Raw genomic sequence first — 21860 nt, 5'->3', positions numbered from 1 at the left:
ATTTGTGGGAGGCGCAGAGCAGAGAAGAGCATAAGCAGAAGTCCTTGCACAGGGCTTTTGCTGATAGGTATTATTAGTTGAATCCCATCTGTGTAGTTTCTGCCCATCTCACGACGGATTCATAAATTGAGCAAGGCTTGCTACACACCTGAAATACATTGGGGCAGCAACCAAGCATCAGAGAAGATAATCCAAGTCATTCCTAAAGAACACTTTCTTTCATCCTGATTTTAGGGTATGGTTTCTGAACATGACAATTTATTGAACTTCTGAAGAACGTTGAAAAGCTCCTCCAGTGCCTTTGGGAAAGAGTCTTTTCTCATTTCTTGCCCAAATCAGGTGCTGTTAAATCAGCCTAAAATATATTGCTTCTGCTCAATTACTTGTGTGTTAGTAAAACCTAACCTCGTTTTTGAACCGATGATGATGTCTAGCTGTTACAAGTGTTCTGGGAAGAAACTTTCAGAATTGTACACTTCAAGCAGTTTATATTCTCTCTTAATACATGCAAATATGTAGAACCCTGATTTCTTGTAGGCGCGTCCTACCCACTGAATAATGAATATGATCACCCCTACTGATTGATTTCAATCTTGAGCATGTTTTTCTTTTTCTTTATTATAATTAATTTAGAAGATAATCCCAAATATGGACAAAACAAAATAAAAAAATTCCTTCCTGTAGCACCTTAGAGACCAACTAGGTTTGTCATAGGTATGAGCTTTCGTGTGCATGCACACTTCTTCAGATACCAAATATGCAGTTATGCTTGGCTGTTCACTGCTGGCTATCTACTACTGTACCAGAAATAGATATCCAGCAATATAGTTTTGTATAAATTATTCTTGATAAATAGAAAGCAAATACAACTGACGAAGATAGCTATCTGTTAAATGGAACAAAGTAATCTGATAACCATATCAGAAGGACAAAATGTCTAGTTAGATTGCAATCTTCAATTCCTACTCAGCTGCACTAGCAAAGACATTTTTTAAAAAATAACCTGATACCAATCTGAAGCCTGCTTCTAGTATGCATAAACTTTTTTTTGTTCTACCAAATAATTAATATAGACCTAATCCCTCTTATCTGATTGATGTTGGAGCAGTAAAATGGTGATTACTCAGTGCCTTATTACTGACCTGCATTTAAATTGCTTTGATAAGCATACTTTGATCAAAGAATAGAGACTTGGGATTTTGAGTGTATTTAAAAACTAGCATACTTAAAGTATGACTATTATTTTAGTATGCTACTGGTATTCTTATAAGGGTTGTTCTAAAATAATAATTAAAATGGATTTGCATGCAAAGATGTTCACGTGCTGCTTTGAAACACAACATATGAAAACAAAAAACACAGCAAGTCAATTGCAGTACACTGGTACCTTGGTTTGCGAACAGTCTGGTTTGCGTACGTTTTGGATTACAAACACGTCAAGTAGTCTTCTGGCGCATAATATGTCTATAGACCAGGTCACTATCATATTGTTTTGTTTTATGTTTATTAAGCAAATGGCTTGCAAACAGTTCCTTCCAAATATACATTATTTTTCTGAAGAAAACAGATCATGATCATTGAGTCATAAGGAAGTAGACTCAGTTTTCTGCACTGCCTTTCTCGTTTATACAAGGCAGCTTAAAAAACAGCAACAGCCTCATGCATAAAAGGTCAAGCAATGGGCAGTATCCATCAAAGTAGTTCCATTAGCAAAAGGATTTCTAGCTGTGCAACAGAACAACCCCCTCTTTCCTCTCCCTGCAAGCCCCCTAAATGCATTCTGGGGTTCCCGCCAACCCTCTGGAGCAGATTTAGAGAAGGCTTGGGAGACCCATGGGGAGAGGAGAAGGAATGCAAGCTCCTTTACACAAATGGAAATCCTTGCACTAACTTGCTTTTTCATGCAAAACCATTTGCAGTCGTTTGCGGTCATCAACAGCTATCAGCCAGTCAATCACCCATTTCCACCACCCTTCTGAGTGATCCCCCCTCCCCATCCCCACCCCTCCCCACCCCTTCCCTACATAAGTGCCTGGAAACTTCCATTTCACTGTATCTGAAGAAGTGTGCATGCACACGAAAGCTCATACCAAAATAAAAACTTAGTTGGTCTTTAAGGTGCTACTGAAGGAATTTTTTTATTTTACTTGCACTAACAGAATTACTTCATTGGAAACAAACTAATAAAAGCCAGCAACAAATGTTTTGTTTTGTTTTCATCTCTTAAAAAAATTGCACCATAAATCAGAATTAAAAATCAGACTACACAGACAGGGAAACATGCAATAAATCCAGCCTCTAAAGGAGGGATGTGGTAACCTCAGCCCCTTGTGTATGTGTGTATCTCAAGCTCAAGGATGAATTGAATTAGCCAACAATTGCAAAATAAAACATTACAAGAACATTCAAAATTGTTTTGAAGAAACTGCAGCAGTATATTCATTATATTGTCATTAAAATTGTGAGCCTTTAATCTTATCTGTAAATGCTGTATATACTACTTACTGGTAAGTCTAACACATTAAAAGGTTTATTCTCCTTTTTGAAAATGCCATTTTAAATCTTCCCTGTGAGAAATGAAACAACAAAAAATAAAAATAAGAATGCGTGCACCATACACACACCTTTTGCATGAATATGCATTTCAGTGTAAGTGTTGAAAGCAACATTTCCTTATTTCAAAGGCTGCTTGTTACTGAAGAAACAAAAGTAAGCATTCTAAATATCCTGTTGCATGTGCAAAAATACTTGTGAACAGTCTCAAACCTCTTTGGATCCAGTCATGGTAAATGCATCAGGTTCTGGGGGCCTTCTCTGATGCAACAGAGCAGTATGAGCAAACTGCATTTTGTACTTGCAATACCCCCACAAACTCAAGTCCAGGGCAGGTAGTGTGGTAATCTGGCTGTCCAAAACATCAGGAGGGCACCAGTTTGAAGAAGTCTGTGCTTGGAAGTAGGATTAGGCTTTATGTAGGAGAATAACAACATTGCTTGCTGTTCAGCGGCCAGGACTCCGGTTACTTTATTTTACAGTTGCCTAAAATAGGTTGAGGTCATTCTTGCAACAGGGGTGTGAGGAACAGGAATCTACGTTTAAATATGTTGAGGCACGCTTGTCATGATTTATTGGAAACTGTCAGGTCTGTAAACAAGACTGTTTGCAGTTAGAGAAACCCTTCTGTATGCTTATACATGGTTTTCTTTGTATTATGTGTACAGTGACAAACAAGAAACCTGCACAGGCATCTATTACAAAAGTAAAACAGTTTGACGGTTCCACATCTTTTGTCCGAAGGTCGCAGTGGATGCTTGAACAACTTCGCCAGGTTAATGGAATAGACCCCCATAAGGTGAGTAGTGACTTCTTCCCATTTAGTGATATTCTGTTTGTGTGATGCTTCATACCTTTTATTCTTCCGGTTTTCCAAAAGAAAATTTCACCCATTTGATTTGATTTTTTAAAAAAGAAAACCATGTCTTGTATTGGATGCTCTTTAAGTGCAGCCCTTCAGGACCTTAGGTATCGATTCCAAATGCTTCGATTTCCTTCGTAGACCTTTCTAGATTTCACCACTTTTTTATCTGTTCACCTTTGAAAAAGAAGTGTCTGGAATCCCAATGTGTGTGTGAATGAACTCTACCTTTTAGGCCAGTGTTTCTCAGCCTTTTTTGGGCCAAGGCACACTTGTTCTATGAAAAAAATCACGAGGCACACCACCATTAAAAAAGTTAAAAAATTTAACTCTGTGCCGCCCTATATTGACTATATAATTATGACTGTAAGAAACACTTGCCAATTGCTGTGTTGGTTGCAATCTCCTGTAATAAGGCTTCACAAGCCGCTGATTTCTCTGCCAGCACAATCCTTTGCTCAGCAAGTTTCAGGTTGAGCTCATCCAGCCAGCTTCTTTAAGTTTGTCTAAAACCACCCTCCCGTGGTGGTGGCTGTTGAGAGCTGCGCTCGCTCCGCGTCGTGACCCGGCTGGCTTCCTTTCCGGTGGGTCAGTGATGTTTATTGGCGGCCGCCAGGCACGTGACAATGCAAATCGCCCTTCTCGTCGCCGCACGTCGCGGCACACCAGCCAGCGTCTCGCGGCACACTAGTGTGCCGCGGAACAGCAGTTGAGAAATGCTGTTTTAGGCTTTCATGTTCTCTACTTCTGCTAACTTCCTCTTGTAATACAGTAGAACCTCTACTTACGTCCCACTCTACTTAGGCCTGTTCCAAGTTGCGACCACGGCAAACCCAGAAGTAAACACCAGGTTTGCCGTGATTCACGCTCGCGCAGAAGTGGCTTCCGCCGAATGTGCCTGCACACAACGGCGCTTCTACCAGCGACCTGTTTCACTATAAGGACGGGCCTCCGGAACGGATTGTGGCCATGAGTAGAGGTTCCACTGTAATCTGAACCACTATTTTGCCCCACTGTTGTATTGGGAATTTAATTAAATTAATATATCCAGGCAAGAAAACTTGTCCTCTTAACTAAACGTTTTATCTTTATGGTAAATAACACTAGAAGCAGTCCAGAAAAAAAACTATAGATTTCAGCAAGATGTCCTCATTCTTCCTGCTGTCTCTTTTCTTTGTACATGGGAGACAAAGTGATGTCTGACCCCATGCATATATGCAAGGACTACTAGAGAGTGATGATCCTGCTGGTAACATGCTAGAGGCACAGATAGGACCATCTACCTACTTCTTCGAAGCAGCACTGGCCCAGTGTGGCACCTGATGATGGATCATACTACTGTAGCTTGACAAATGGCCGTTTCAGAACCAGATGGGTTCAATGGCCTAGACTGCCTGCAGAATTCAGCCATAGTTCAAAACAGGGATAGTCAATATTATGCCCTCCAGGTGCTGTTGGACTTCAGTCCCCATCATTCCTTGCCATTGGCCATGCTCGCTGGGGCTGATAGGAGTTGTACTCCAATAACATCTAGAAGGCACCACATTGGGTACTTCTGGTTTAGAATTAATTGTGGTCTAAGACACACAAACATTTTTCTTACCTCCACGGCTGACCATGCCATGTGAGGGAAGGAGGAAAGAAACCACAATTTTATTTGCCTTGATGTGTGATCCTGGAATCCTGGTTTGCTTCTGGCTAAGGTTTGTTCTTGGCTTTAGCATTCATGACTTGTTTGGAGAAAACAAACCTCGAGTCAGGTTTACACTGTTAAGGTCAGACTCTGGCTCATTTCTTCCCCTGTCAAGAGCAGGGAAAGAGCAAAACACTTGTGAGCATTGTTTTTATTCCATAAAATTTATATATAATTTGATTGTTAAACTGTGGTTTAATCAGGGGTTTTTCCCCCCTTCAAAATATGGCTTAACTGTAGTGTAAACTGGTGTTTGACTCTTCGTATTAAATGGGAGTGGAGTTAGCCAGGTTAAACAACCTCATGCCATCTGTTGCTGAATTTCCTTTAGCAATTTTGCTGGCTTTCGTAGTAGTTCTAGTCATGATATTCTACATTATAATATGGAATTGCATACATGATATACATTTTCAAAAGTTGCAAGAAGTTGGGCTATACATAATCAGTGTACATAATTTTCTTTAACATTTGCTTTGTTTTTTTAAAAAAAAATCTCATGCAGTACGTACAGCTTTATAAGATTAAAGTATTTCTCCTGTAATTCTAATATTATTCCTTCTAGGATTCCCCAGAATTTGATTTACTATTTGAAAATGCTTTTGACCAATGGGTAGCAAGCACAGCCTCTGAAAAATGTACATTCTTTCAAATTCTCCATCACACCTGTCAGCGGTACCTTACAGACAAAAAGCCAGAATTTATTAATTGCCAGTCTAAAATTATTGGAGGTAAGTCTTTGTGTTTTGATTTGAATGGGTGGCTCAGCTCATTTCAGATCATTATACTAATGAATTCTTCTAATGTGTTATGCCTAAAAATCTGCAGTGGCTGAGGCAATCCGTCTGGGTTTCAGTGACAGTTGTAAACATAGCAGTTTACATGAAATTATCAAAATCTGAGCCAAATAAAAGATTTTATAAATTGATCTGATGGGTCTTAAGCCTAGATTTCCCAGATTTCCAGCTACTTGTATGTAGTACCTCTTGTTTCAAAACTGCAATTTACCTTGGAAGAAATATTTCCTATATAATTATTTCTTTCCTGGCTTTAATCTGTGGTGCTTTAGTGCATGAGGATACTGCCTCCAGTTCGTGTCTTACTTCTTACAGATATTGATTTAAAAGGCTGAAAATTTAATTCCTTTCTCTGCTGATTTTGTTCTTTCCCATTTAGCAAACATTGATTTTGCCAGTGTTTCTTAAAGAGCTAAATTAGAATGGGTGTTGTCAAACAATAGCCACTTTCATTTATGCACTGCTTTATTATGCCAAAACATCTTCGCTTATGTACCAGCCTTAATTGATGTCAGCAGAGCATGCAAGGGCAGCCGTGCATGTTGTTGCTTCAGATAACAGAAATCTTTGTCTGACTCTCCTAGGGTTTGTGATATATGTGTTCCAATATCTTCTGGTTGTTTCCAATGAAATCCCTTGTAGTCAGATTTGCTAGCTGTCAACTAATTGAATTGGCCATTGAAGTATTTAAAGCAGCTGGAGAAAAACATGCTACCCATAAACTTCTGCACCAAGTTTACTTCTTATATGTTGTCTCCCGGTCACCAAAGAGAATCTGACAGCACAATTGAAAACTGCTCCAGAGCTGCTTGTAATTTAAGATCAACTGAACTTCAGAGATACAAAATGACATACTTCATAATGCATTATATAGTTTGCTTCTTCTTGTTAAAGGTACAGTGGTACCTCGGTTTTCAAACACCTCCATAGTTGAACCTTTTGGAACTCAAACACCGAAAACCCGGAAGTAAATGCCTCAGTTTTTGAACGCGTCTCCAAAGTCGAACAGGAAACGTGGCTGCCGTTTTGAGGCTTCCGCTTCCAGTGTTCAGTTTTCGAACGTTTCAGAACTCAAAAAGACTTCCGGAACGGATTACATTCGAGAACCGAGGTACCACTGTATTATCAATAGGAAATGCTTCTTTAAATCCATGTGACCAGAAAAATTAGGAATATTTGGTGGTGGTGGTGGTACTGCTATGGTTAGCCTTTTATTTATAGTCATTTTTGTATACAAGTTCTCTGTTAAAGAACTTCTTAATGCTTATTGTGGGAAGCAAAGGGAAAGGATGGTTGGATTGAATTATTCTAAATAATTGGCTTCCTGGGTTTCACTTGATGCAAACTATCCAGGGCAAGTACTAGATCCACCAAAGGTCTAGTCCCCTTCATGCCTTCTTCCTTGCTCAAGTGAAAGGCCATGGGCACAAATGCAAGCTGGAGCTTCAAACACGAGGAAGTAGCATTGGCATCTACATTGAGAAATTAGCCTTTAGTGACATCATTCTGGAGCAGGATCTTTTGTGCCTTCTCATTTCCTCTTACAATGCTTTTGGCATGTAACATAATATGGGCAATATCAGTCTCAGAACTGCAATGCATACTTCTTAAACATTGTCTTTTGTTCTTTTCCATAATCTTACATTAGATTCAGTGGAAAATTGATAAAGAAATGGGAGGGAATGGTAAAAAATGGGGTGGTAGAATGTATAGGAAGGTTTTAAGAAATTATGTTGAAAGCTGAGGCACAGGGATTTGCCCTTTAACTTGTACTGAGAAGACAGAATTCATTCAGCTTTTCTGCTCTCTGTATCCTCTTCTAGCACATATTTGACTCCCTTATCATCCAGAGTTTCAGCTGCTTCCCTAGCCAGTGTCCTGCTACTAATGCAGGCTTCCTCAACCTTGGCCCTCCAGATGTTTTGGGCCTACAACTCCCATGATCCCTAGCTAGCAGGACCAGCGGTCAGGGATGATGGGAATTGTAGTCTCAGAACATCTGGAGGGCCGAGGTTGAGGAAGCCTGTACTAATGTATTTAAATATTTTTTTACGTAGGTGATGTGACGGACAGACCCTGTATTCAGTCATGGCAGAGTGGTGAAACAACAGATCAGGAATGGGTAGAGAGTAAAAAGGTAGAATTTGACGGTTTAAAGGGCCAATGGTGCCTGGCTAGAGAAGCAGCTGGGGGATTAGAGGTTTGTTAGGCAGGACACATTGGTTTAACTCTGGAACCGAAGAGATCCTTGAATGGGACTAGAGATGTTTTTAGGAGCAATTTGATTTATTGGAAATAAGTAAAGTTCTTAATTACATCTGTATAACTAAGTACTGTACCTTTGCTAGCAAAACCACTAAGCTTTATCCCTCATAGAGTGCTTTACAGTTTTGTTTCCCTCATGCCCTCATCTTTATTTTTTCCCCAGTTCAGGAAATAAATGGTCATAGGACACCCACAACAATAAGAGTCCTTGTTGCTGAATTGTAGTAAACAGTTCCACAGGCACAGAATCTCTTAATTCAGATTTGTTTCTGATAGGAGTGTCTAAGTTTAAACCACTCAGGCCCAGTAACGTGACCTCGCTCCCTCCTTTACTAAGGGAGCTTGCCACAGTTAGCCTTCTTGGTTTTAGCAATGTGCTCCTCAAATTCTTTTTTAATGTCCCTTATTGTATGAATGCGCATATTTTGCCTAGAAATGGTATGCATGTGCAGATACATTGTTTTTAAATTAGGAAATGAGAAGGCAGCCTTCTTATTTAATGAGCCATTACCTGGTGTGTAGACCTTTGGAAACCATCCCAGTGCACATATTGATTTACTGAGTGGCCCTGGCAAAGCCACAGTTTGTCAGCCTCAACTCACTATCTGCAATAGGGATGCTGTGACTTATGATATAAAGCACTTGACAAATTGAAGTGCTATATAAATCCCTAAATAGATGGACCATTAAGTTGTGAGCATTGCAGGCTCAAGAGGCCCTGCCAAGACATTTCTCATGGCACCAACAAGTTAAGATTTCACAGACTTTGCTTACAATTGCTGGGTGCAAAAGCAACATTTTCTGGTTTAGGAAATTTCTGTAGTAAAGCAGCTATTTTCTTTTTTTTTTGACTGAGGCTTGGTGTTGAGGAAGGTGCATCTCTGCTTGAAATGCCTTTTAAAATGTGACTTTTCCTCTGCAATGGAGCATTGATCATTTTAAAAAAGAGCAAATTTGTTATCTGCCCAAATTGTTGTAGGTTGTTGCTTAGCTGTCAAGAAAGCATTTCATCCTAGTTTTGAACATTGCCTAAAATGTTGGAAATTGTGCTAAGGGAGTTGCTGCAAAATAGAAATTAAAACTTATTTGAAGTATGTCAAATAATGGTGCTATCCAGTAGATCCACTTAAGTATTGATTTCTGTGGGTCTACCCTGAGTACGATGTGGTTGGATATCTCATCATGCATTTTTGACATCAACATTGTGGCTTCCCTCTTGCTGCTTACATTTTAGGGCAGGGGTTCCCAACAAAATTTTCTCAAGGACCCCTCATCAAGCCGCTATTGTGACAAGGACCCCCATTAATTCCTAATCCTAAAATTAAAAAGTGAGAGCCAAATTAAGAGTCTTTTTATATTTTATATTTATATGTTTTTTACAGTTACAACAGAGTACTCCATCAGTATACAGTTAGTTTTAATTTTCAGTTCTTAATGAGATGAGTTAAATCTGTCCTTTGAGTCCATTATTTCTGAAATATTAGGTTTGTTTACAAACACTACTGTTTTGCAAAGAGGCAGCGCGCGCCAGGGAGGAGGGAGGGGAATGGAGAAGACAGGGTACCTGCGCAGTAGCGCACAAATGAAGCCGACGCGCGCAAAGCATCTTGGGGAGGTGAGCGTTAGTAGAATGTGCGCACTGCCTCTTTGCAAAACAGTAGTGTTTGTAAAGCGCCACCTAACGGCATACAGCAGAACTACTGCCTCTATCTAATTCTAGTTTTGCGCTAGACTCTGCTCATGCAGGAAGCGGCCAAAACAAAAAATCTGTTATCATACAAAATATATTTAATATATTTTTTATTCTAATAGCATCTTGCGGACCCCTCTGGGGGTCCGCGGACCACCTGTTGGGAACCACTGTTTTAGGGCATTGTGAAACTGGATAACATTGGTGATTATTCCCAAGGTGCATATGGATTGCTGTTAAAGCAATACCTTTGCTGGTTGCTGTTCAAGATATTTTTCTATTGGCACATCTACCATATAGGTAGTTGGTGAGAATACAGCAAGACAGGAAAGTTAGCAGCTTTTTCATTATTTGCAGTATTTCATCCCATAGTAGGTTCAGGTTACTTATTCCTATCTGAGTACATTCCTGTCATCATTTTTAACTCAGAAATGAGCAAATCATTAAGCTTTTGTGTGTCTCTGAAGAAAAGATTGCATTTATGGACTGTTATGGTCATGGTTATTTAAGCTAAAAGCGTGATACTAGTGCTGATTACTTGATTATTATTTTTGTACCGTACTGGCTAACTTTAGGTCAAATTGGTGTAATCAATCATTTTACGTTAGCCTACTTCTGTTCTAAGAAAGCTGATATCTGTGCTATATTCTTAGAAGCTGGTTTATTGTGGAAGGATGTTATAGCTCATTTGAGGAGACTGTCATTAAATTGTAGATGGTAAGAAAGGTTCTCATTCAACAATATTTTCTCCAGTAACTTATAGTTTTATGCGCTGCTATTTCAGCATTATTTTGCATAGCTTTCCCTAAGGTCCAAGAACTGGCACAGCATCGCTAGTAATTTTCCGCTCTTGTAGAAGAGGGTTTTATATCCAAAATACACTATCAGCATATTCTGTGATGAATCCCTCAAATTTGGAAATGCCACTGTTACAGTCTGTAACGAAAGTCAAGAGCCTTTAATTCTTTCTGAACTGATGTTCTACAGTAAAATACCTACTTTTAATTATTATTTGGGGCCCTCAGTTTCTGAACATAACAAATCCCTTGACGTTTCCAAAATATACATTTCCCTAGAAAGCATCCAAAGCAACAATCCTAAGTGTTTATAGGCAGATGTAAATCCAACTTAGTTCAACGAAGCTTCTTCCCAAGGTGTTGTATCCCACAAAACTCTACTCAAAGTAGAACCATTGAAATCAATGTACCTTATCCATGTCTATTAATTTCAGTAGGTGTACTCTGAGAATAGGGGATGCGGGTAGCGCTGTGGATTAAACCACTGAGCCTAGGGCTTGCCAATCGGAAGGTCGGCGGTTCAAATACCCGCGACAGGGTGAGCTCCTGTTGCTCAGTCCCAGCTCCTGCCCACCTAGCAGTTCGAAAGCACGCAGTGAAAGTAGATAGGTACCGCTCCGGCGGGAAGGTAAACGGCGTTTCCATGCACTGCTCTGGTTCGCCAGAAGCGGCTTAGTCATGCTGGCCACAAGACCCTGAGCTGTATGCCGGCTTCCTTGGCCAGTAATGCGAAATGAGCGCCACAACCCCAGAGTCGTCCACGACTGGACCTAATGGTCAGGGGTCCCTTTACCTTTACTCTGAGAATAGCTAATGTTTGATATAAGTAAAGGTCCCTTTCCAGAATAACTTACAGCTGTTGCCCGATCAATGTAAATCACGTTGGGCAGATCTGGAGTGCAAATTTATTTCCCTGAACTGGTTCTTTTTTCTCTCCAGCGTACGTTGCAACAAATTGCTTGTTGAATACAGGTGGTTTTGGGGGTAGAAAACAGAATGTGGATTAACACCCACCTTCCAGCTTCATGATCTTGATATTCAGATTAGGGAACCTGTGACTGCTGTTCATTAAAAAGAGAAAGAGGAATCCCAATCAGAAGTTGCATAGAGTTTGACCCAATTTCCTATTTACACTTGGATTGTTTCAGTAAAGGTAGCTAGCATGTGAGCTCCTAAAGAACATAGTTACTGACACCTGCAGGCAAAGACTAGGACTGCAAAGAACTGGGAGGTGGTAACTGGGATTCTGCAGTGGGCTGCTCACTCTGCTTCCTGTTCCCAGGAGAACGTCAGTTTTCCTACTAAATTGCAAGAACTCACTGGCTTAGACTCAGAGAATTGAAAAAGCACACATACTTTGCTTCCTGTAACCTTTTTATCCCGGACAGCTGGCTGGAGTTACTAATGGATTATCCAATTCTATTTCCTTGGAGGATATTTTGCCACTGTGATAGTTAATGAGTCATTTGCTTTTCACCAGCCAAGTATTGGCTTATATTAGCAAAGCATCCTATAAATAGCCCACATGGTGATGGTGATAGTTTCGCAAAACACATATTTTAAAAATCCTTTTGGATTTTAAATTCATCAGAACTTTCAAAAGTGCATACACACACATTTTGTTTTTGTTTTTTTAAAAAAAGAACGGAAAATTTATTCTGCTATTCTTGCATGAGTCTTGGTGTATTCTGATCCAGGCAGACCAACATGCAAAGAAACCGAAAGCAGATCTTGAAGTTCCTATCCCATTCATGTGATAGAAGCAGAGTGAGACTGCCGCTCCTCCCAATTTGTTGTAGTTTAATGTGACATGCAGCCATGGAAATTAACTCTCTCCCAGGACCTCCATACACACTTCCCAGGCTTGCATCCCGGAGAGATGACTTCGTTGTTTCTAACACAGCAGTTTGACTTCACCCTTGGGGGAGCACTCCATTGTCTCTCGAGACAGACGAACCCCAACAATAACACGTTACCAGCAGACTTTTTTTTTTGTTTTGTTATTACTATAAATACTTTTAAAATATCATAATCAGTTTACTGGGTGAGAAGAGGTATCGAAACCCCTATAATCTGCCTTAATTTTAACTTCCACTGGAACATGCGGTTTCCACTGTAAGTAACCTAATACAGTATGTTTGTGTTTGATAGTGATAGCTACCATGTTAAAAATGAGGCGATCAAATGTTTCAGTAGGCATATAACGCCACCTAGGATTCAACATAGCCTGGCATCTTATTTAAAGGGATTTTTGCCTATGCATTCAGCATGCAAGCAATGCATGTTGGAGGGTTTCCTGGCTGGTATTCATCTACACTAACTTTCTGTACCAATAAAGCAGTGCAATATTGGTGCAACATGATAAATGCCTGCATGTCTCACAGTGGATACCCTACTGCTTTGCACACTTGCTTGAGTTGCCACATCACCCCAGCAGGGGCCATTGTAGAAGAGGCATTCCCCAAACTGAAGAATTCAAGATCTGCTTACCTTTACAAAGTATTGCCTGAAACAGCCCATTTCGCACTGCTTCACTGCAGGGCTAGCAAGTTCTAGTTTCGTTCGCAGATAAATCACATTAAGAGGAACTCCAGTGGCCAGGGAGTGGGACCAGACTTCTGCCACTTCTCACAGCACAAGGTACACCTTGTAGTAGTACCGTGTTTCTCATATTATAAGACACGTCTTATATTTATTTTTTCCTCAAAAAAACACACTATGGCTTATTTTCAAGGGATGTCTTATTTTTTTCCTCCTCCTCCTGCCGCGGCCGGCATTGCTGCTGCGCCTATCACTATGTCTTATTTTCGGGGTATGGCTTATATTCGTTGAATGCTTAAAAATCCTGCTATGGCTTATTTAATGGGTATGTCTTAAAATATGAGAAACAGGGTAGTAGTAGTAGTAGTAGTAGTAGTAGTAATTATTTTGATTTTAATTTATTACTTTACTTACTTACACCCTGCCCATCTGGCTGAAATCTTAATACCAGTAAAAAATAAAAAAAGCTTGACCAAAAAAAATAAGACATCCCCTGAAAATAAGCCGTGCTGTGTTTTTTGGAGGAAAAATAAATATAAGACGGTGTCTTAAAATGTGAGAAACACGGTATCTCATAGGGGAGCTGTTGCATAGGTCTACACAGAAACAGTTTCTCAGCAAAATTTGCTTTCATGTTAATTGTAAAACCACCTTATCCTCTGATATTCAAGGAGGTTAAAGTGTTCATATAGCACTGCTTCTTTAATTCAGACATTTGAGAAGCTTAGCTGATGAGGGTCAAGGCGATTTCACCAAGCGAATTGGTATGTTAATTTCAACTTAGTTTGCTCTAGCAATGCATCCCACTGAATGCATCTAGCAATGCTAAGCAATGCATCCCACTGAAGCTTCATTGTCAGAAGCTAATATTTTTGCATGCCAGAGTTCATAAGCTTCATTGCTCTTCTCAGTAGCACAGAAAAGCACCTTGTTAGAAAGTGGTTAGGCAGTATACCATGTTTTTGGTTTTCTTCCACTTACTAACTTAATGAACCAAAATGAATAACCTAAATATAGCTGTTGCCTCATTGTTAGAGCTAAGAAGTGCTATCAGTTGCCATATTGTGGACATGTTGTGTGTGGAATCTCTGGAAACCAAAACAGGTGGAGACAGGAGCAGGGCCACCCCCCCAAATCTCAGAAACAGTCTGGAGCCAAGGACTGCACATACATGGTATCCTGGCAACCTGTGCCTCCATTATCTCAATTCAGGCATTTCCTTTCCTGGTTAAGCAAATACCTGCGGGCAGGAGAGCAGATAGAAGCATGCTGGCTTAGCCGTGGCTCTGTTGCCCTCCATGTTTTCAAAGACGTCTGTGCAATGGGGGAAGCCTCTTGTACTCATGGAGATTTCTCATGTGATTTTCCATGAACTCTGATTTTCCAGAATTCTGAGCAGGACGTTTTTGCTGGAACTCAACAGATGCACCTCCCAGGTGGGCTCCATTGCCATTATAGAAGAACAAGGGAGGTGTTCATGGTGAGCTCTGGCACTTCTTTTTCTATAAAAATCGCATTGGTTCTGAGCCACTCAGAAGTCTCCATGTTCACAGGAGACTTCCCCTATTAGTCCCTCTTGAACTCATGGGTGGAGATGGGATAGAGGGCAGCACACTCTTTCTCCCTCCCTCCAAAATGTGTTTGTTTAACCAAACTAGTAGATGTCTGAATAGGGATATTGGCATGAATGTTTCTACTGTGAAATGCTACGGGCAAGAAGTGAGAGGTTAGAAAATAAATAGTGTTTACTGAGCTAGCCAGTGCTTTCTCTCCCAACTTCTTTGCCACAGCTGTTTCAACCTCTCATGAATTTTTGACCAGGAATGCTCTGTGAAGTTTATAATTGGGGCAAATAATAAAGCACTGGCATGAAATGAGAGTGCAGGACTTGGTTGGATGATGGTATTATTCGGGTTCATGATATTGTTGTTGTTTTATGCCCCATCCATCTGTTCAGTCTGTCATTTCAACCTGTTGGCCTCCTTTGTTTATTTTGCCTAATTGGTTTTGGATATGGGGGATTTGTGTGTTTTTATTCTTAAGAAAAGTAACATGTTATTTCTCCAGGAAGGTGAGGAGACAAACTTAGAAAATATTGAAATGTTGAAATAATGTCTTCAGTTATCTAGTGGCCACAGGTCTATGCAGAGTCCAGTCCTTTGTTTCCTTCATAAGTGGGTACAAACACCCATTTCTCTGATTAAGGAGCTATCTGTTAGGATTTATTCATATGGACTTTATTCAGTTTTTATTCATCTTAGTCTTGTAAATCTTTCATCTGTGAGGAATACATTTAACCTTGTTTTTATCATATTTTGTTCCTTCAATGCTATTGCTGCATCTTTCTTTAACCTTCTTCAGATTTATTCAGTAAAGGTTTTTAAGCTCTTATTATTCTTGTCTCTGTCCTTCATTGATTCAGTCTCTCTCTAGTATCTTTTTCACTGTAGTTTAGATAGCTATTGGCAACACCCTGAACTCAGAACCATTCCTACTGTGTCCTTTTGAAGATCATAGGGCGGTTTACAATATAAAAACACAAAAACACATAACATACTAATGAAAAAGGAAAAAAGAGACACATACACTGCATTTTTTTCAGAGCTATTACTGACAAAGCTGTCCTGAATAATTGGTTTCTTTTAGTTTATTCCGATTATTTGTTGACCAGATCCTTATTTTGACAATAAATAATCTAGGAGCCAGAATTCTAATATTGGAATTGCTAACCACATAACGAAAATGCCCAGGCAATACATTTGGTGCTTAGAATATTAGTACGGTAATTACTTTCTGGCAATGGACAAGAACACCACTGAGATGTCCACTTAATAAATGTAATAAACCTTTAGTGATTATTATTACCATAAAACCATGGTTTGTAAATCTGTTTCGTAATTTCAGTCCCTGTTGATGAGGAGAGGAATATGGCATAGCTAGTGAAATGCCATCTTGGGCATATGTGTTGGGTGTGTTGCTCTCACCCTCTCCAGCCCAGTCTCCAAGGCTTAGGTTCATTGTGAGAGGCAGGTGTGCACTTTTTGCAGGTCCTCTCTAAACTGCCTGATCAGCTGAGTGAGCCTTTGTTGTCTGGTTGACTCATGTAGGACTCAGACCTGAGTTTAAATGCCTGCTCAAGTACAGATCTGTTAGGTGGACACTACCACTTGTCATTCAGCTTCTACCTCCAACCTAAAAAAATTGGAATTAACCTGCCTTCCATGATCTACCTTCCTTACAAGTTTGTTGCAAAGGTAAACAAGCTTATAAATGAAAGTCCTATGTTCTCTTTACATTATTGAGGGGTAATGTTAATTAAATTAATGGTTTAATGCTTTAAATGTCATGACCCAGCACTGTAGCAGCTCTTTCCAAGTTACTGCCCGTGACATAGTCCCCCCTGTTCCACTGCAAGGAAGACAGAAAGCTGAGACAGCTACAGTGTGGTTTCAGTTGTGCGTGATTTTGTGGGATTTGCTGCTATGCTACATGACTGTTCAGTGCAGGCAATACTGAAGCACCTCTGCTCTTAAATCGTCTCTGAAATGTGTGCAGTGGAGAAAAAGAGAAACCTCCCTGTAGCCTTTCTTGTTTGTACTACTTAGCTTGGGCTACTTGATACCTAGTGCAGAATTAATGAGAGAATGGCGGCACTGTGGAAGACTTGTCGGTTGAGTCCACATTATGGAGGTAGAATGAATTAGGAATACAGCCATTGTGGTTTAAATGGCTCTAGTTGAGCATTACTAATCAAATAATAGGCCATATTATATGTCCTTATATTAGGCCATATTATATGTCCTTATTAATGCATAATTTATTTGCTTACCTGTTTAATAAAATTTATTTAACCTTTAACAAAATTAATACTGTATATGCAATGACCGTTTTGCATGGGGGTTGCATAGAATGGGTACATGGCTTGGCATTTTTCTGAATATACCCTGGCTGTTAGTTGTACCTTAGCTTGCCAGATAACACATTTCAATATGCATAGATTAACAGTTACAATTTCAAAAGCTGCCATATTAACAGATGTAGTTTTGTTGAATGATGTGCTGTATAGGAACCTAGGGATAACCAAACTACTTCAGGATAGCTTACTCTCGTATGATCCACACACAAGGTACAGGCAGCATTGGGTAAATAACAAAAAACTTTTCTTTAAAAACCATAAACACACTTGGAGCATTGATTAAATAAGTTAAGATTTAATGACACACTTTCATGTTTCTCCTTGTTGTCTTTCACTCTGTACGCACAGTTCTGTCTATTAAGGACATTATCTGACTGTTAGCAACTGTTAGATGCATGTTACCAGATACAGTATATAAATGAATAACTAGGATGAAAACAACAACAAAGGATGAAAATAGAATCTATATCGATCATTTGTTGTTGTTTAGTCGTTTAGTCGTGTCCGACTCTTCGTGACCCCATGGACCATAGCATGCCAGGCACTCCTGTCTTCCACTGCCTCCCGCAGTTTGGTCAAACTCATGTTCGTAGCTTCGAGAACACTGTCCAACCATCTCGTCCTCTGTCGTCCCCTTCTCCTAGTGCCCTCCATCTTTCCCAACATCAAGGTCTTTTCCAAGGATTCTTCTCTTCTCATGAGGTGGCCAAAGTATTGGAGCCTCAGCTTCACGATCTGTCCTTCCAGTGAGCACTCAGGGCTGATTTCCTTAAGAATGGATAGGTTTGATCTTCTTGCAGTCCATGGGACTCTCAAGAGTCTCCTCCAGCACCATAATTCAAAAGCATCAATTCTTCGGCGATCAGCCTTCTTTATGGTCCAGCTCTCACTTCCATACATCACTACTGGGGAAACCATAGCTTTAACTATACGGACCTTTGTAGGCAAGGTGATGTCTCTGCTTTTTAAGATGCTGTCTAGGTTTGTCATTGCTTTTCTCCCAAGAAGCAGGCGTCTTTTAATTTTGTGACTGCTGTCACCATCTGCAGTGATCAAGGAGCCCAAGAAAGTAAAATCTCTCACTGCCTCCATTTCTTCCCCTTCTATTTGCCAGGAGGTGATGGGACCAGTGGCCATGATCTTGGTTTTTTTGATGTTGAGCTTCAGACCATATTTTGCGCTCTCCTCTTTCACCCTCATTAAAGGTTCTTTAATTCCTCCTCACTTTCTGCCATCAAGGTTGTGTCATCTGCACATCTGAGGTTGTTGATATTTCTTCCGGCAATCTTAATTCCGGCTTGGGATTCATCTAGTCCAGCCTTTCGCATGATGAATTTTGCATATAAGTTAAATAAGCAGGGAGACAATATACAACCTTTTATATCGATCATGTAAGTTCAGTTATTTGGAAAAGCTAAAAAGCAGTATATGGTTTGTTTCTGTCAAGCTAATTTCACATTTCATGTAATACGTCATACAATTCTCCCGTTCCACTTAACTCAGTTAGCATTTATCTCTCAATTCATGTATGTCTCATTGGCTGCTCTCCTGTACACAGTTATACTGCTTAAATCTCTCAAATCAATGGGAATCAATCAGCCTAACTGTACACTGGGTTGCCACTTTCACTTTTATAATATTAAGCTGTTAAGTCTTACCCTATGTGCTAAAGAGCCCATAGCTTATAGCAGGCTTCCTCAACCTCGGCCCCCCAGATGTTTTTGCCCTACAACTCCCATGCTCCCTAGCTAGCAGGACCAGTAGTCAGGTATGATGGGAATTGTAGTCTCAAAACATCTGGAGGGCCGAGGTTGAGGAAGCCTGGCTTATAGCAAGCACTTTATTTTCCTTTAAAAAAACACATTTCAGAAGAGTGTACACTTGTTTCACCAAGACTTGCATCTCTTTCTAAGCTCTTGATGGATTGTGTGCCTTATTGTTCTCGTCTGCATGTAACATTAAGCAATGGCTAATGCTAAGTTAGTTAATAAACCATCATTAAAACCAAGGTATCTCACACACAATCACTCAAACCATGGTTTGTACATCACAGAACAGTTTCTTTCTCCTCCACTGTTGAATTTTAACCTGTTCTACACTTGTAGCTTTGGAGCAGTGACAGATCCTTAACCATAGTTAAGGAGGGAGGTCCAAGTTCACACATAATACTAAGCTATGGTTAACGTTAAGAAAAGTTTATAAACCCTGGCTTAATGTTAGATGATCAACTTTAACATTAGTTAAATAAACCATGGCTTATAAGCTGTGGCTTTTTGTAATGTGTGAACATGGTCAGTGTAGCTGTTTATTAAACAAAACAGAAGGTTTCATAATATCCTAGTACTAGTAGATTGTGAGAGTTTTAAAGTTCATGTATAAGAACTTAAAAATGTGTAGGAAATGATTAATCCAATTTGCATTACAAAGCAAATAACCTACTGTGATAGACTGTTACATCCGTTGGTGCATAAACATTAAAATGACTTTGCCAAATACAAGAAGTTTTAATTATGCTTGTGTAGATTCATGCAGATCAGCTTTTTCTTATCTGTAGCGCTTATCTTTGTTTTAAAAACTACTTATCTGTTTCTTAGTTAAGAACTATGGTTCGAAGTTACAGTTTGGCCCATCTTTAAGTATAACCACAGCACAGAAGACTGATTTGTACAACTCTGTAGCTCTCTTTCCACCCCTTCTGCTTAGCAATATAATGTACATTCTTAATCTAACACCATGTTTTTCAGGACTAAATTTGAATTAAATTATATGTCAATGTCTCTATCTGTCCTGATCATCTGTGCTGGATTGAAACTTCATTACATCAAAGTAAGCTATGTCATATCAGTACGTGCTACACTGCCTATGAATTTGACACCATTTTTCCTAAAATGTGATTGCTCATCTGCCTTAAGCCATTAGCAGAGTAACTGCAATGTCATAAATATTGTGATTTGAGCTATGCAAGACTGTTGAAAATAATTTCAGCCCCTATAGCTAGAACAAACCCTTCAGTTTAGTTCCAGTGTGTTGCGTTTAGGAAGTATAAAACCAGAAACTATCAGGCTTATGCTCTGGCCACGAACCACTTCCTCAAGTGAAGCTTATTCCATCATTCATGTTATGCAATCAGTTGATAAAAGATGGGCAGAATTTAGAGACAGCCAAATATGTGAGCCCTCTTACAGTTAATTAGGTATTTACTAGAGCTGTAAGTTAAGATTTCAAATATTTATTAAATATTTATTAAACCGCTTATTAAACCATCAGCCATCATCACTTTGCTGTTTGGTAGAAAGCTTTATCTCTTGAATTTTTGCCTGCTATGCAGCTGTTAAAAACACAGAAATCAAAGAGACAGGTTAATTCTGCCTTCACGGGTAAACTCTGTTCTTGCTTTGTGCATTGAAAAACTTGGAATTCTTGGTTGCTGAAATCATTGCCGAGACCATATTTTTTGCAACTGCAAAAATGCTTATAAAATTCAAAGACCTTAAGAAACATCCCTTTCCACACTTCATTTTGAAATACCATTTCTGCTACAGAAATTTAATGATTGATAGCTCACTTTATTTACAATAAGAATTCCAATCTGGGACATTATAGGAGCAAAGAAATGGACACTAACTTCCTACTCTTTGGAAGTGAATTGATAGGGTGAGAGCTGAAATGTTCAAGAACCAGTTGCAAGGCAATAAACAGATCTGATTTGCTAATGAGTGAACTTTTGGTTTAATAGCAGATTGTACTCACTTTGAAATGAGACACCAGTTCTCAAACTTGTTTTTATAGTAGTGCCAAACTCCTGATCAAACCAAACGTGTTTGTTTTACAAATGAAACAGTCATCCAGAACCAACTTGCTGAGACAGTCATGCACAAGCAATAGAATTGGGTCTAATAATAATAATAATAATAATAATAATAATAATAATAATAATAATTGCTTCCTGCTGACAAAATCAGTTGATTCTTCTTTTAAAACTACAAAGAGAGATAGAGATTTGCTGAGAAAGGCAAGAGCATGGCCTTTCTCAGAAAAGTGTGGTCAATTTCTAAATTCATTGCATAGTTAGACCATAAGCAATGCAAACACTTAATAATATATTTTCAAGACTAAATACTTTATAACACTACAGGTATGGAATGTATGAGCATCAAGCAATTGATCCCTATGTAGGAATTCTATATTTTATGTCATACCGTAGGAGCTATTTACACAAAGACGTGAGCTGAGAATAAAAAGAACATGTACCATTCTCAGCTTCATAAAGTGATATTTTTCATCAGTTTTGTTTCAGCTTTAAAAAAGGTATTTGGAAACACGAGCACTTGTTTTATTTTTTATTTTGAGACTTAGGCTAGAATCCTATACCAAGTACTGTACCTGGGAGTAAGTCCTGTCCAACTCAGTTGGACTTACTTCTCATCCAGACATGTATAGAATGTCTCTGTTTATTCCAGGAAAAGATGGTAAAGCTCTGTTCTGTGAGTAGAACTCCACTCGTGAGTCTCATAGGTTGGAGAGCATTAACTCAGTGGTGGGGCCCCTGCAGAAAGTCTCAGGTTCAATCCATGGCATTTCCAGGTAGAGCTAAAAAATGGTGCTGGATAAAGCACAGGAGAGTCACTGCTAGTCATTGTAGACCTGTAGTCCCTGACATCGGACAACCCTCCTAACATGTCGTGTGAGCAGGGAGAAAAAGAGTGTGTTTTGGTTTGGGACGATTTACCTGTTTTGGGGGGGTGGTTT

General features: G+C 39.4%; 1 protein-coding gene across 3 annotated transcripts in view; it reads left to right on the top strand.

Moving 5' to 3' along the window:
- STXBP6 (syntaxin binding protein 6) overlaps positions 1–21860 on the top strand; it is a 93975-nt gene that overhangs the window by 62559 nt on the left and 9556 nt on the right. For all 3 annotated transcript variants that reach the window (XM_035110310.3, XM_035110318.3, XM_088671306.1), the window contains 2 exons: positions 3222–3352; positions 5671–5836. In XM_035110310.3, coding sequence (XP_034966201.1) covers positions 3222–3352; positions 5671–5836 — 297 coding nt within the window. The remainder of the gene's footprint in view (positions 1–3221; positions 3353–5670; positions 5837–21860) is intronic.

Source organism: Zootoca vivipara, chromosome 1 (assembly GCF_965207765.1).
Source record: "Zootoca vivipara chromosome 1, rZooViv2.hap1.1, whole genome shotgun sequence".
In the NCBI taxonomy this organism is placed as follows: Eukaryota; Metazoa; Chordata; class Lepidosauria; order Squamata; family Lacertidae; genus Zootoca; species Zootoca vivipara.
This window is presented reverse-complemented; position numbering and strand designations above follow the sequence as displayed.